This window comes from Glossina fuscipes, unplaced genomic scaffold, assembly GCF_014805625.2.
Source record: "Glossina fuscipes isolate IAEA_lab_2018 unplaced genomic scaffold, Yale_Gfus_2 61514, whole genome shotgun sequence".
NCBI classification, from domain to species: Eukaryota; Metazoa; Arthropoda; class Insecta; order Diptera; family Glossinidae; genus Glossina; species Glossina fuscipes.
This window is the reverse complement of record NW_024003726.1, coordinates 1,494,141-1,508,960: the sequence shown is the minus strand read 5'-3', so window position 1 is coordinate 1,508,960 and position 14,820 is coordinate 1,494,141. Positions and strand designations below refer to the sequence as shown.

Below are 14,820 nucleotides of genomic sequence, written 5' to 3'. Positions count from 1 at the left end.
GCAAATGATTAGTGTTTTAACATGAGATCTTCTGAATATAAAGAAGAAAATTTTGATGAAAGGCAACAGGCTGCTGATAGTGGCAATAGTTCTGAGCAAAAGGCCAATGACGACGACAATGAAGATTTTGTGCTTAATCGTAGAGTATCCAACACCAGTAAAAGATCAGAAGAGACTATGATAACACAGAGCAAAATAAAGATTTTGTGCTACGACGAACTGTACTAAAAGCATTAGTCTGGGTATGTATAGCACACCTATAAGTCGTAATCGTACTCGTCGCGTCACAGCAAAACCGACAACAACGCGTAAAATGGAATACAGGGGTTCATATCGTCGGCAGAAACCTAACTCTATTTGTGAAAAAATAGTAACATTACATAACTTGAGGTCGTCGAAACGCATCAGTTATTCTAAATTCTTCAGCAACAATGGATCTTCTGTAAATAGTGGCAATGTGAAACGGAGAGTAATCAACATTACGTGTTAAGTATACACGTTATTATGTTTTTGTTCTTTTTTATAAGTACCTACGTGTACCACTGTTAGTGTTATATGTCACTAATTTATATTGCTGAACGTTCAGAAAGTTTCCATATACTCAATGTATATGTAGCAAGTTTGTATTGTAAAAAAAAATATATATAAAAATGAATTAGAATTTTTTTATTCAGAGAAAAGTAGCTTAGTGCTCATCGGACCTAACTTCGGGGTCTCTCATTGAATCCATGGGCCAAAGAAAAGCACGGTTAGGGTAGGGTGTAGAATGGCCCATGGCTTAACGTCTATCCGTTCGGAATGTAGTTTTCGTCCGTCCGTTTGTTCTTATAAGGGTAAAGCATGTATTTCTTTTAGTTGTAACCGTCTGTGGAGTGTCCTTGGGGCAAAAATTTGAAACCCACCAAATCTCCGGAACTAACTAGTTCAGCAATGACAAGAACGTCCGTCTCATACAGCTTTCAATCCTCTTAAAGAGGCACTTAAACGTGATCTTAAAGTAAAATTCGCTGTTCTATATTTCGACAGACGGTGAGGACATACAGACACATCTTTCTAACGTTATAATTATTATAATAATAATTATAATTATTATTGTTGTTATTACTATCCTAGATGCATCATGTAAAAACGAAAACAATCTGCAAGTTGAAGGCGTTATTGATACAATAGAAAATTTCGATAGATATACATATTCACCAGTTTCCTGCAGGTCGCCGTCAGCAAGCTTAACCGGAACTCGAACTTCTGAAAGACACGATCTGCTAAATTCGGATGAGAGAAATCATGATGAGTTGCTTTCTACAGAATTTTCAAGTCGAATATCTAAAATGTTATATAAGTGTAATCGATGCGACTATTTTTCTCAAACACATACATTTATGACGCAACATTATGCGTCCTCCCATCCGCAATGCGAAAAGGACGACTATATTGTTATACCTACTAATCCGATGGCTATACATGCATTTCAAGCAGCAATGGCAGCTGCAACTTTAGCAGCTGTTAGCAGGTCGTCAAAAGATACGAAATCACCTTCGCGACTACATGGGTACGACTGTCCTTCGCTAAGTCAAACGTCTACACTGGGTTCGGTTCGAGTTGAAAAATATGATGATTTAGAACCATTTACAATCAAACAAGAAGTTTCGGCAGAAACCTTGTCCGCATTGGCTGTAGCCCAAGAAGGCCTTAATGAAATGAGTCATCTCCGAAAAAAGGTCGAACCAAAGCAAGTAGTAACGACAGTAGGAGAGACGTGTTGCTCTCCTAAAACAAAAAGGCAAAACCTTAGTGTACAATGCCCACTTTGCCAGGACTTTTTTACTGAAAAACAATTACTAGAGGTGCACTTGATGACTGTTCATAATGTAAGCAGTGGCGGATTAGCACGACTTTTGCAATTAGTAGACAATAGCATTTGGCAAAATATAAAAACTAGCAGCAATTACGTTACAACTGAACCTGCATTGGACCCTTCGATAAAAAACCAAAACGGGCAGCAACAGTTGCACAGGCATAGTCTGCCAACTTACGATCACCTGCAATGCCAGCAATGTGAGACCATGTTCAAACACGAACAAGAATTATTACAGCACGCGCAAAAAATGCAACATTACAATATGAAACAAGGCGAGTATCTTTGTTTAGCTTCAAACAGTCAACGCAACCGTTGCTCAATGCAATTTGCGACATTAACAGCCATGTTTACGCATTATAATGACAATCATATGAGTTTAGTGATATCAGAACGCCACGTTTATAAATACCGCTGCAAACAATGTTCGTTAGCTTTCAAAACTCAAGATAAGCTTGCAACTCACGCGCTTTATCATACAATGCGTGACGCTACTAAATGTGGTACATGTCAACGAAACTTTCGTAGTGCCCAAGCGTTGCAGAAGCACATAGAACAGTTTCACAATCAGACAATAGCCAATAGCTTGGTCGCATCCATGAATGTTAGTGACTGCAGTAGCCCAGGTACCGTTTCTCCTGCTGGAAGCGAGGTGGAGCGTTGTGCAAATATAAATGATAAGCTATTAAGTGAACAGAACGCTCGTACGCCACCACTGGGACCAGATGAATGTAGTGCTTCCTTATCGCCAAGTAGCTTAAAAGCTGACCAGGCCGTACATTCACCAACTTCTCAGCAACAACATATAGCTGCCATTACTACAGCTTTACTTAAGCAACAACAACCAGCGACAGGTTTATTACATCATTTACAAGAGCAACAACAGCAACAGTTATCGCATATTCCAGCACTTTCAAACTTTCAACAAATTCAACACCAATTACCACAGTTAGTAGCTGCTTCTGCAGCATCTGGCATGCCTTTTAATGCCGTAGAAATGCTTAATTTTATGCAATTTCATCATTTGATGTCGCTAAACTTCATGAACTTGGCACCGCCGTTGGTTTTCGGTGGTAATCCAGCCACGGTAAGTAGTTCCACCAACACCAATAACACTCGACCTTCTACTGCTCATACAAGTTCCTCCAATCCAACATCTGCGCACTTGCCATCAACGGACTTATCAGTTGTTTCCAGTAATAATATTTCAACGGCCATTAGCACCAGTATCCCGGCAGTTGTGCCTGCAGTGTGCAACACTGATGTTGGTCCACAATTGTTGCATCAACCACAACAGATATCTCCGGGTCTTTCTAGTACACAGGTATACATTTTATTTCATAGCTTAGCCCATTTCAATTTTTCAATTTTAATTTAACGTTTACGCCTTCTATTCAAAATAGTTGTCGAATAATCAAAAACGAGCGCGCACACGGATCACCGATGAACAATTAAAAATACTGCGTGCTCATTTCGACATCAACAATTCCCCTAGTGAAGAGAGCATAATGGAAATGTCTCAAAAAGCAAATTTACCAATGAAGGTAAAATTTCCGTTAAACATTGATTCATAATATAAGTATGTGGAGGTTATTCCACCAAATTTTTCTTGACACATTCTTAAAACTTTCAGATTTTTTTAGGCTTCGCAAAAAGCAGTAGCAGGTGTCGCATTTCTATAAATTTTCGCTTGAATTAAAAAATACATTAATTTCGTTCTCAAAATTAAGATCTGTTATATTTCAAACTTTTTTTTAATGACAAAATATCATAGTCAAGCCAAAAAAAAAAGAAAAATAATATCTTCCAAAAAATTTGGATATTATATTTAGTGAAATAAGATTCCTTTTTTGTTTGTATAAGAGAGTTTAGAATCGATGTGATTTTCAATAAAAGCCAGTTTAATACGATCTATAGGCAATGACTCTTTCAACTTCGAACACTTTTAGTTTGTGCGTAGTATTTTAGAAGGTTTTTCATAAGGCGATTGAAGTCAACATTCGTTTGTGCGTCGGACCAAAACATCCGATTAATTGCCGAGAGTTTCCAGAAGAAAAGAATTACTTTCGGGATTTCAAAAATGTATCAAATTGGAATTAACATTTCTACATTTTTCCTTCGAATTGCACACGACATCGGTAACGTCTCTAGTGTTACTGAGAGAAATGAGATCTCCTTCGGATATCTCGTGCGTAGACAAATTCACTTCGAGTAGCACCAAGATTTTTCTTGTAGGTAGATTGGAAACTCACTCACTATAATTTCCAAAGTTATACCTTGAACATAACGCCGCCTTAAGTTGCATACAGTCAAGCATTTCGTTAGCTTGAGTACAGTAGGCCGAAGTTACAATTTTATGAGAGTCTAATAATTTACTCAGTTCTAGAAACATTTAGGACATAAATTATCTACTCTTGTCACTCGTAACAGTTAAGAATACACCGAAATCTGAGATATACTTAGTTATCAACTCCGAAGCTACAGTAAAAGAAATGTTTCTAAATTCGAATGTTTCAGACGAATAAAATGGTCAAGAGAAGTAAATACATATATGAAACATTTATACTTTGCGTAACGGATCTATAATATCCAAATGAACGTTATGAAAACGTCTTTTAGGAACAGGAATTTACGTTACAAAAGATTTGGTGTGCTTGATCAATTTCCTGTTATGTAAGAACCACATTGCGTTGACCAAACATTAATTTGATTTATGCACATTCGCTAAATAACTAATAATCGATCAAAGATGTTTTTAGTTTCAGCTGACGTCAATTATCGTGAAAATAATGCGAGGAGTTCAATCTTCTCCTTTAGTAAATTGTGGTCACAAAACACCAGCTAAGACAAAAAAAGAAACAATCACCTTTGAAAAAAGTTCGGTTCGCTTTTGGAAGAATCGTTGTCGTAAGGTTGTTTGTTTTGTACGCATCCTGTGAAATTTTATCCTGAGTTATTATTTTGCGTTTGTTTTTAGCTACCCTGTCACTCGTAGATTAAATTGTGTACCACATCAATAAACTTGTGCATTCGTATTCGTCTAACTGACAAATCTTTAGATAGTACGAACTTTTTCTTTTGAAGGTTTTGGTTTATTTCTGGAAAGACTGTAAGCCAAAAATTCTACATTGGAAACATCAAGAACACATTTTCCGTGTTTTTTTAATCTTGCAAAAACCAGTTGCTCTAGATTTTCTTTTTCATCTTTGTTTGTAATTAGGATACCGTGGATATATGAGAAACCCAAACCAAGATCGTGACATACTTCATTAACAAGTCTCTGGAAGGTTTGTTCCGGATTTCGAAGACCGAAAGGCATATGTAGATGTGTAATAAATGAAAGACATATTGCTATTAAGGTTAATATTCAAATCGGCAATATGTAGTAAAGGACATCGACCAAATGCAACAATTTGATACAATCTTCTAAAGTCGCCACACGGTCGGCAAACGCTTGACTCTTTTTCGAGGACTAACGCAAAGGAGAAGCGCACGAGGAGTTTGAAGACATACGTGCACCAGATTATGCTAGGCAGTCAATTTCAGTTTTAACAATCTTGAAATTAATGGGATCTAGTCTTCTTTGTCTAAAGCAAGAGATTGGACTGCTTGCAGTCAACTAATGAACCTAAGGTTTGATATTTCGCAGGTGCATTGTAGTCTGGTTCTGAAAACATCCGCGGACATTCTTCGAAGAGGCTGTCAAGAATAGCTTATGTAAGGAAATATTGTAAATAGGTGGCGAAATGTTAACACACAAATTTTTCAGAGGATGTTCTAAGCGTTTACACTTGATGTCAATTAATAAACCATATCTGCATAAAAACTTTGTTACCGATCACCGGTTCGGCTATACCGGTTAACATAAAACGAAAGGAAATTCCTTATCCAGTTCTAAACCGACAGCAAGTATTATTTTCCCAAAGATAGGAATAGTTGGACTGGTGGCCGCGTTCCCCGCATCGTATTAGAAAACTGTTTGGATAATCTTAATCCGTTCTTGGGCGGAGCGAACAGCGTTTATCTCAATTATAATAGGTGTTAATCAGCGATATCTATTGGTAAAAATGGTTAAATAATATAAGGTATCAATGTATTGATTCGATGATTTTGAGTTTTCTATTTAGTATTATTGAGTTATTCAGCGTTTGCAGACGCTAATCATGGAAAGATGGAAATTGCTTTTGCGACATTCATTATTTTTGCTTTTTAGTTTGAAGAAATCTGGTGCCGAAGACAATCAAGTACTTATGGTGGCTCTGCTTCATCATACTTCAATTAGTTTTGGTTTTAACTGTTTAAAAGTAGTGATTTGGATCTCAATGACAAAGAGCGACCTCAATCAAAAAAGTTCGAAGACTATGAATTCCAAGAGTTATTGAAGGAAAACCAAAGCCATACACTCCAAAAACTTTCGAATGGCTTTCGGCTTGAATAAATCTGGCATCTAGGAAAAAAATTTAGTATACTGATATATATGTACATTTACATGTATGCATGCGATTGTGGTTGCACCTTGGATTAAATCACCTATTACTTATTGATGTCGGAGCTACGGTTTTTGGTTGAGGATAGACTGATTAAAAGCTTTTTCGACTTGTTTCGTTTTAAATGCTTTCAGCTTGTTACAAAATATATGTTTTTGACTCTCTTTTCTTCTCTCGACCTATACTTTTCTTTTATTTATTAAATCGTTTTAAATTGTTTCCAAATAATTCCACAAAGGTCTGGTTTTGAATTTTTATTCTGATTTGCAAAATCACTTCCTTGGGGAAGGCCTGTAATATGTGAAGAAGTTGTGTTATTATTCCAATCGGTGTTATGAAAAGTTCATCGAAGCAAAACAAGTTTTGGTGGCTTTTTTCTTGACAGAACATCTTATTTTTTCGTCTTTTTTCTGTTACTTTAGAAGGATCGCCGTTTGTAGGTGTCGCACTCCTATAAATTTTCTTTTGAATTGCTTTTGTTAAATTGAAACAAATGAGCACACATGAAACACATGATATCACTCATCTTGCCCAGATTTGCTTTCATCCGTCATTCCAAACAAAGTGTTCTATTCCTATATTCCTCACATAAGTACCACCCAAATGTAGGAAGATTTTTGTCCAATTATTTTTAAATGATTGCACAACGCTTGTACCTTTACTGTTCTCAGCTTGTTTTTATCATTGGTCATTGGTCTGATTTTTGCTTAATTATTATACATATCTTAAAGATTAACGTTTTGTTGCAACAAATTGCAGAAAGTTTTCCAGTAAAGCAGTGGGCAATTTGTTTTTATAAGCTGGACTCAATCCCTACCTACAATTTCCGGGACATAGACATTAATCTCTTTTCTAACAAAAAATTTATACTACATTTAGAAAGTAACAACACTTACACGACGATCGTAAAATTATATATAGTTTTAATTATTTTTTACGAGTTTCAGTGACGTTAATTTCGTTATTTTCAAAACCATGGAAATATCTCAATATCGCATATCGACTAAATATTGCTTTTTGATTAAAAGAAATATCACATCCCCACTCAGTGCTCGAACGGATGTCGATAATTTTAAGTATATAATACTTGATATAATTTCCAGTTGCAGACACGTATTTCAACTATTGGGAAAGCATTTGGAATTGGAATGATTATATGATTTCTTTGGACTTTTATTTAATTAATAATCTTTTATTTGAATCCCCTTCAAAAACCTGGTTGAATACATTTTTAAGCTACTGGTAGAAGAAATGCTTTTTCTCAGATTCTTTTAAAACCTGAATACAATTTAGAGTTATGAGTATAAGCGACTTTGTGTGCTTTAATTTCTAGGTGGTTAAACATTGGTTTCGTAATACACTCTTTAAGGAACGACAACGCAACAAAGACTCACCCTACAATTTTAACAATCCTCCATCCACTACATTGAACTTAGAGGAATACGAGCGAACTGGCAATGCGAAAGTCGTATTGCTTAATGAACAGAATAATTTACGTAATGAGCAACAACAGCAAGCACGTTCCCCTCCGATATCTGTGGCTATTTTAAATCATAACAGTAATGACATGCAGGCAGCACAGCATCAACAACAACACAATGAACAGAAATATACAGACGATCTTGATACAATGTCAAACACGCAAGTATCAAGTGCAGGAAACACAACATTTGAAGCGGACGTTTCAATAAAGACTGAACATAGAAAAGAGCTTAACTTGTCCATATCAATGGATTGTAGTAATAACGATATTCAGCAACAGCAAGCATTTGTTCCATCGAGTGCGACCGTCAACACATTTTTTAATCAACAGCATCAAAAAGTGGGTTGCCCCATCATGGAACACAATTTAAATGATATGAACGATACAACTGTTGCATCATCAACTACCACTATTCAACATCAGCAATATTCTGCAACTACATATTTTGGTAGCTACGAAGCAAAATCCGAAAGCGGTAGTTCAGATATGCATTCACGTCCTCAAACTCCTAATCGCTCAAGCACCCCAAATATATATAACAGTATGAATGAGCTGTTGGGACAGCACATAGATACATTGCCGCTGAATCAAATGCCTTGCCTACCAGGCAGTAGCATGGGACCCCCTAAAAAATTTCAATTAAATAGTGCCAATACTAGCTCTGTTAACAACGCTCTATCTCTAATAGAGCGTCCGAGTCACCAAAATAGCAGTAGTAACAATTCAGGAGCAAACAGCAGTAGCGGGGTCAACCCAGTTAGCACTAAGGCGTTTGAGAAACACTCTCCTTCCCACGTACAGTTTGATAACAACTCTAATTCCTCAAATTCTTCGTCGACTTCGAGCGGTAAACGTGCGAATCGCACACGCTTTACTGATTATCAGATCAAGGTTTTGCAGGAATTTTTCGAGAACAATTCTTACCCAAAAGACAGCGACTTAGAATATCTCAGTAAGCTTCTTTTACTTTCACCACGTGTTATAGTAGTCTGGTTTCAAGTGAGTATTTCTTTGTTTTTGAATCACTAATGAAAATTGACGTCGTTTATTTATTTTTTTAGAATGCGCGACAAAAGCAGCGCAAAATTTATGAAAATCAGCCAAATAACTCACTGTACGAGTCTGAAGAAAAGAAACAAAACATAAATTATGCATGCAAAAAATGTAATCTGGTATTTCAGCGTTACTATGAATTAATACGTCACCAAAAAAATCATTGCTTTAAAGAAGAGAATAACAAAAAGTCAGCTAAAGCACAAATAGCTGCAGCGCAATTAGCACAAAACCTTAGTTCTGAAGACTCCAATTCATCGGCTGATGTAAATAACACAGCGATGCTGTTGGCAGCAGGTGGTCATCCTTCCTCATCAACGCATGTTCAATTACTCCCGTCCAATTTTCACAAATCTAATACTGCAAGCGAATTCGGACCAACGCCAGTAGGTAATACAAGCAGTACGCCATCTGTTGAATATAAAACAAGCGCCGAAAATCAAAAGTTCGACTGCGATAAATGTAAGCTGACCTTCACAAATTTTGAACAGTTGCGCGAACATCAACTGTTGCATTTGGTTAACCCGAATCTAAATTTGTATGCATCAACCTCCCAACAGCATCCAGGAACCGATCCAAACACAGCGGTAGCCGCAGTTGCAGCCGCCACATATGGTCCCTTTGGAACTATATTGCAAAGCTTACAACAAGTTGCCCAAGTACAGCAACAACAGCAGCATCAAAAAACAACCCAACCGCCTATGAAAAAAAGGAAATATTCCGAAACTTCTTCAAACGCTGACGATGCATCGTCGCTGGATGGCATATCATTGTCAGGCAATGAATATGAGTCCCAGGCAAAAAAGTATAATTTCTTGTATCAATACTTTTTGCAGAACGAAGGCAGTGCCAATTTACGTTATCAAATCACTGATAACCAGCAGCAATCCTATACCCAAGATACTGAAATGAATCTTGAATTTCTGGCGAACTTTTATCAGCAGACAGAATCAAAAAAGCGAAATAGTTACGAGTTTTTACTTCACTATTATCTAAAGAATGAGCAACAGCAAGGCACAAATTTTAATCAAGACAGCAAACCTAGCTTGGAGTTTTTATTGCAGTATTACCAGCTTTCTGAATCTAAAAAGTTTTTTCAAATAGATGGCTCTCCACAAATGACGCTTGATGTAGCGTCGACACCAACCAACAACAGCATACAAGAGGGTTATGAAAACTTTACGAAACAAAAAAGCGAGAGCACTGTTGATGATGAAGGTAATGTTAACTTTCTTGATGAAGACGTGAATAGACAAAGCAATTTATTTCATTCACTTACGAGTCAGGACAATGTTGAAGAGGAACATCATCAGCAACAAAATTCAGAACAAAATAAGGTGTTCGATAACGAGCGTAATAATAATTACAGTGCTAAAAGCGATAAGCAAACACATGGAGACAAAGTCTGTGATAAAATTAGTTATGAGAGTATAAACAATAAATCATCATGGAGGATCGAGAAACTGGATTTACAAAGAAAAACTAGCAATAGAAATCTTGAGCATATAGATCAATTAGATGGTTTAGAAGAGGTGAAGCCAAACCAAAAAAGACATAGAACTCGTGACCAATTGTCATCGTCGTCTGAAATTTCTGCTTCATTGCCAATCACTCAAACTGCAGAAGCATTGGCTGCTCGTCCTTCTATTGTTGTACACAAGCAACGATCTATTACGCTCAACAATAAACAGCAACCGCAATACCATTCAAATAATCAAAAAGCACCAATTACATCGCCCAATATTTTAGTATCCGATCAAGAACAACGGCCAACATTCGACTCTATTGTTAATACAACAACAGTGAAACCACATTTACCAGAATATAAGCAAAGTAAAAGACTTCGCACCACTATTTTACCGGAACAATTGAATTTTTTGTACGAATGCTTCCAAAATGAGTCAAATCCGAGTCGCAAAATGTTAGAGGAAATAGCTACTAAGATCAACTTAAAAAAGCGAGTTGTTCAGGTCAGTATTCTGTGCTTCAACTTTAAGGTTTTTTTATTTATTATGCCCACCACAGAACTTATATTAGAGTATACAAACGTATATAAAGCAAAGATATACCACTTAGAACCGTAATACAAGGTACATATTCTTGATCAGAACGGATTGCGAGTTCGATTTGGTTATATCAACCTGTCCGTTTATTTGTTTCTTCTGCTGCGGCTACCCACTCAAACTAGCAAAGTTCTAGATGGGTCCTCTCAAACTTCATAAAAGTTGGCCCGTTTTTTCTTTCAGCTCAAAACCTTTTTTTGAAACCTACATTCTTGAGCACACAGTTGCTGAATATATAAATACAATAGAAAATTGGTGTATAATTTTCGTATATGTATGAGATCGCGTTACGTTAACATAGTCTGAAGTATATTCGATTAACTTTTAAAGCATATGCGATCTTTGCATTATTTTTCAACCAACTGTCGGATGAACATATGTATGTAGAATATTGTTATATATATGTGCAAATTATTTTTCCAAAAGTTTTTTTTCATGTCAATAGTAGTAGTGGTGGGTATAAAAAATCAATTTAAGCTTAACCCAACTTCTTGTTGCAAGTTATTTTACTTTTTATGTTATACCTTATGTTATTATATGTTTTGTGTTTTTGTTTTGTTTATTATTTTCTATTTCTAGTAACTTGTGTAATGTGTTGCTGATCGAAAATATTGCACACCCACCTGAAGAGAAATGACACCAGATCTCTATAATTATGACATTTGAATATATATGTAATATATCCACAGATATATAAACACAATATAAATGTCATAACAATACATACATATACATATGTACGTAGAATGAAAAGAACATTTGAACCCTCTTCATTCATATATTCTATACTTAGAGTGAGTTGCGAACAATCTTGAAGATCAACTGAATGAAAAAATTCGAATTTAAAATATGTCCATTAGATTAAACACAAAAGTTTATCAAATCTCATCTAGGATGATACAATAAACAAATTTATGTGATGTGCGCCTTACAATGTGATTCAGATTGGAATTTCTTCAAATTATGCATTGAATTTGAATAGTTGGAATTTTTACTCTGCAATGCGATGTGAAAAACAAATTTTCTGTTCTTCTGCGTCTCAAATTCAAATTCTTAAAAGTAGATCCAAGCAATCAAGAAAAACTAAATATGGTTTGCTTTTACATTAAAGGAATAATAATTTCATAAAATTCCAGTAAAGTTTTTTATATTCGTATTCAGAAAACTGGTTGTTTTACCAAGCGTATGGCATATCCACAAAAACTTAACAAGTATTTTCCAAACAAATTTTTTTCAGTTGATCATTCATCGTTTCATCTTTTCATTGATTTCTCGAAAGCCTCAATATTGCGAAAACTTTTAAATAGTTAGAGTGCAAAAATTTTGAAAAGAGCGTGTGATATTTTACGTTCGTAGGGTCTATAATTAATATATACCACCACTTTTGTTTTCCTTTGAACACGAACTTAAAACAATGCGGTTAACTTTCAAGCCATATTTGAATAAATGGATGTTACCTCGAAATAAATCGGCAATATGCCACATCGCTCAACAAGTCTCCAGTCCATCTAAGAAAAACCTTTTTTTTTAACAATTGGCTGTATTCGCTCACACGCTCTCGTTCCGACACTACATTAAGCTTTCAGTGAATTTTTGTAGAATGGTTTGTCTTTGATCTTAAAGTAGTGTAATTCATTTAATTTAACCAGTTAATCCTTTATCTCTTTTGAAGAAAATCGATAAACAAAGTATCTTCAAGATGCCATAATCTTACCAGTGGATTTTTGAGTTTTTGGTTGGTATGAACGGCTGTCACTTGCTGCTACTCATTCAGCTAGAAATCTTTTCCATTGTCCATACCAACGCAAGAAATACGTTTAGCTTCAAACAGCGCTCTGAATTTGCAAGCGCGGCACTCATTTTAAATAAAGCTTTGTTATGGTCAAATGTTTATATAAAAAGTAAACAATGCCTTCTAATATCTTTAGTGTTTCCGATGTCTCACGGAACTTCAGTTTACAGTCTCCCAAATCGGTTCACTTTAATTAAAATTTCTGAAACAACCGAATTGGGGCGGCCAAAGCATTTCTCATTATCAATGCTTGTACGGCCGCGTCTAAATTCCATAATGGCTAATTGTTCTGATAATGAGACTCCATAATGCGTATTACGAAGCATACTTAATTTTTTTTTGCCATTATTTTGGAAATCACGAAAGTGGTGTCACTAAAATTTATATATTATATAATTTTATATATATAGCGTTTGAAGGCTGGTACTGTCCAGAAATCATAAGGGTTTTTCAATAGTGTGTAATAGAGTGTATTGTTTAATATAAATGTGTTAGAGCGGAGATTTATTAAGTGATACTTTTTCAAAATGCATCATTGGTATTCTTCTAATTTAACAGTTTGTAAAACTTATCATTTGATCTTTACGTATTTTTTATAAACTACACACAAACGAATTTTCGGCTTGTGTTCAGATTAAGAGAGTTTTGCAGATTCTTCCAACTACACGAATTTAACGCTTTTACCCGAGATCAATGATACTATGTGGCAACATTCTATATTCTTGGCTAGAGTTGGAAATTTTCTCCAGAGCTCACATTTCTGTGTGTTGTTAACACGGAAATATTATCCACTCGAATTTGTTTCAAATTATTGATTTATCAGGGAGTTAATAATAAATAAAAACTGTGCTTTTAATGGAAAAGGTTGATGTGAAACATTTTTTCCTAAGAGATTGATGCTATAAATAAATTTAGAACTATTTCACACCCGCTTTTTCACGCTAAAGACCAACAATCGCTAAATATTTTAAAAAAAATTTCAAAATTGATTTTTCTCTATAGCAGAAAATCAAAACTCAAGCTGTTCTGTATACTTGTACCACCAGTTTATATAAAACGCAGACTTAAAAATATTATTATTAGAACTTTTTACCGCGACTGCTGTTCGTTTCAGCATTTCTAAGTTTAAAGTAAAGCTGTAATTTAATTTTAAGAACTCGTAATACGTTTTACTATTCAAGTTTTAGGTAAAGTTTTTTTTCTATGGGTAGTATTTCTTCTCGTAGTTCGTTTTGTGATTAGTCTGAATCGACTAATCAAGCAAATTTAAATCCTTACTTCCATTCAATCAAATTTGTTACTTTTGGGCTGTCTTCGGCTTTTTCTTTTAATCTCTTAAAAATGATCGTTTTCGACGAGTTAGTTAAAGTTACCGCAAGTTTACTAATCAAATTTTTCGACATTGCAATAACGATATAGAAGTTTAATTCTAAGTCGTATTATAGAGAAATTCCACAACATATTTTATATCTTCACCGACAGCAGGCGCACTATCTTATATTAGACCAGTTTACTGAAGGATTATGATATATTTCGGAAGTTTCTTAAAATCACACCAACGCTGACAGTTATATATATATTCATTTCTCTATGAAAAGAGGGGAAAAATATGTTGTCGCCCAGGTGAACAGCTTTTTCAGTAATAGACCTGATCAATGATATGCGCATTAATTAATGATGAACAATATTGAATTTTAAACAAAAAGTTCTCCTTCTACGCTGTTTCGTCCATAAAACTACGCTTCGGTTTGGCTACCAAGTTATTAAATACATGTACGGGCAATTTTCCGTTCATTTCATTCTGGCTATGTTTAGGTGGTTTGATTAAATCTCTCTTGGTCCTACTTGGCTTTGTCAATAGAAGCGGCGTTTCTAGGTTTCAGCTTACCTCTTTTATTATATTCTACACCACCTTTTGTATATTGAGTTCGTGCGGATGTACGTCCTGGAAAGACTTGAGGTAGACCCACCTTTTGTTATACTGATCGATTCAGAAGCACTTTCTGAATTATTTTCTGAATCCATCCAAGCTTGTTAAATTGTCTGCTTGTCTTATTTTCTCATGTTCAACCTACAGACCATAATAT

The 14,820-nt window shown here is 35.3% G+C and overlaps 1 protein-coding gene across 1 annotated transcript in view; it reads left to right on the top strand.

Moving 5' to 3' along the window:
- The first annotated feature begins 2,164 nt into the window (after positions 1 to 2,164).
- The window catches only part of LOC119643670 (zinc finger protein 2), a 29,231-nt gene continuing 16,575 nt past the window's right edge, over positions 2,165 to 14,820 (top strand). The window contains exons 1-4 of the mRNA XM_038043068.1: positions 2,165 to 3,179; positions 3,259 to 3,399; positions 7,676 to 8,824; positions 8,887 to 10,848. Of these exons, the coding sequence (XP_037898996.1) occupies positions 2,178 to 3,179; positions 3,259 to 3,399; positions 7,676 to 8,824; positions 8,887 to 10,848 (4,254 nt within the window). The 5' untranslated portion in view covers positions 2,165 to 2,177. The remainder of the gene's footprint in view (positions 3,180 to 3,258; positions 3,400 to 7,675; positions 8,825 to 8,886; positions 10,849 to 14,820) is intronic.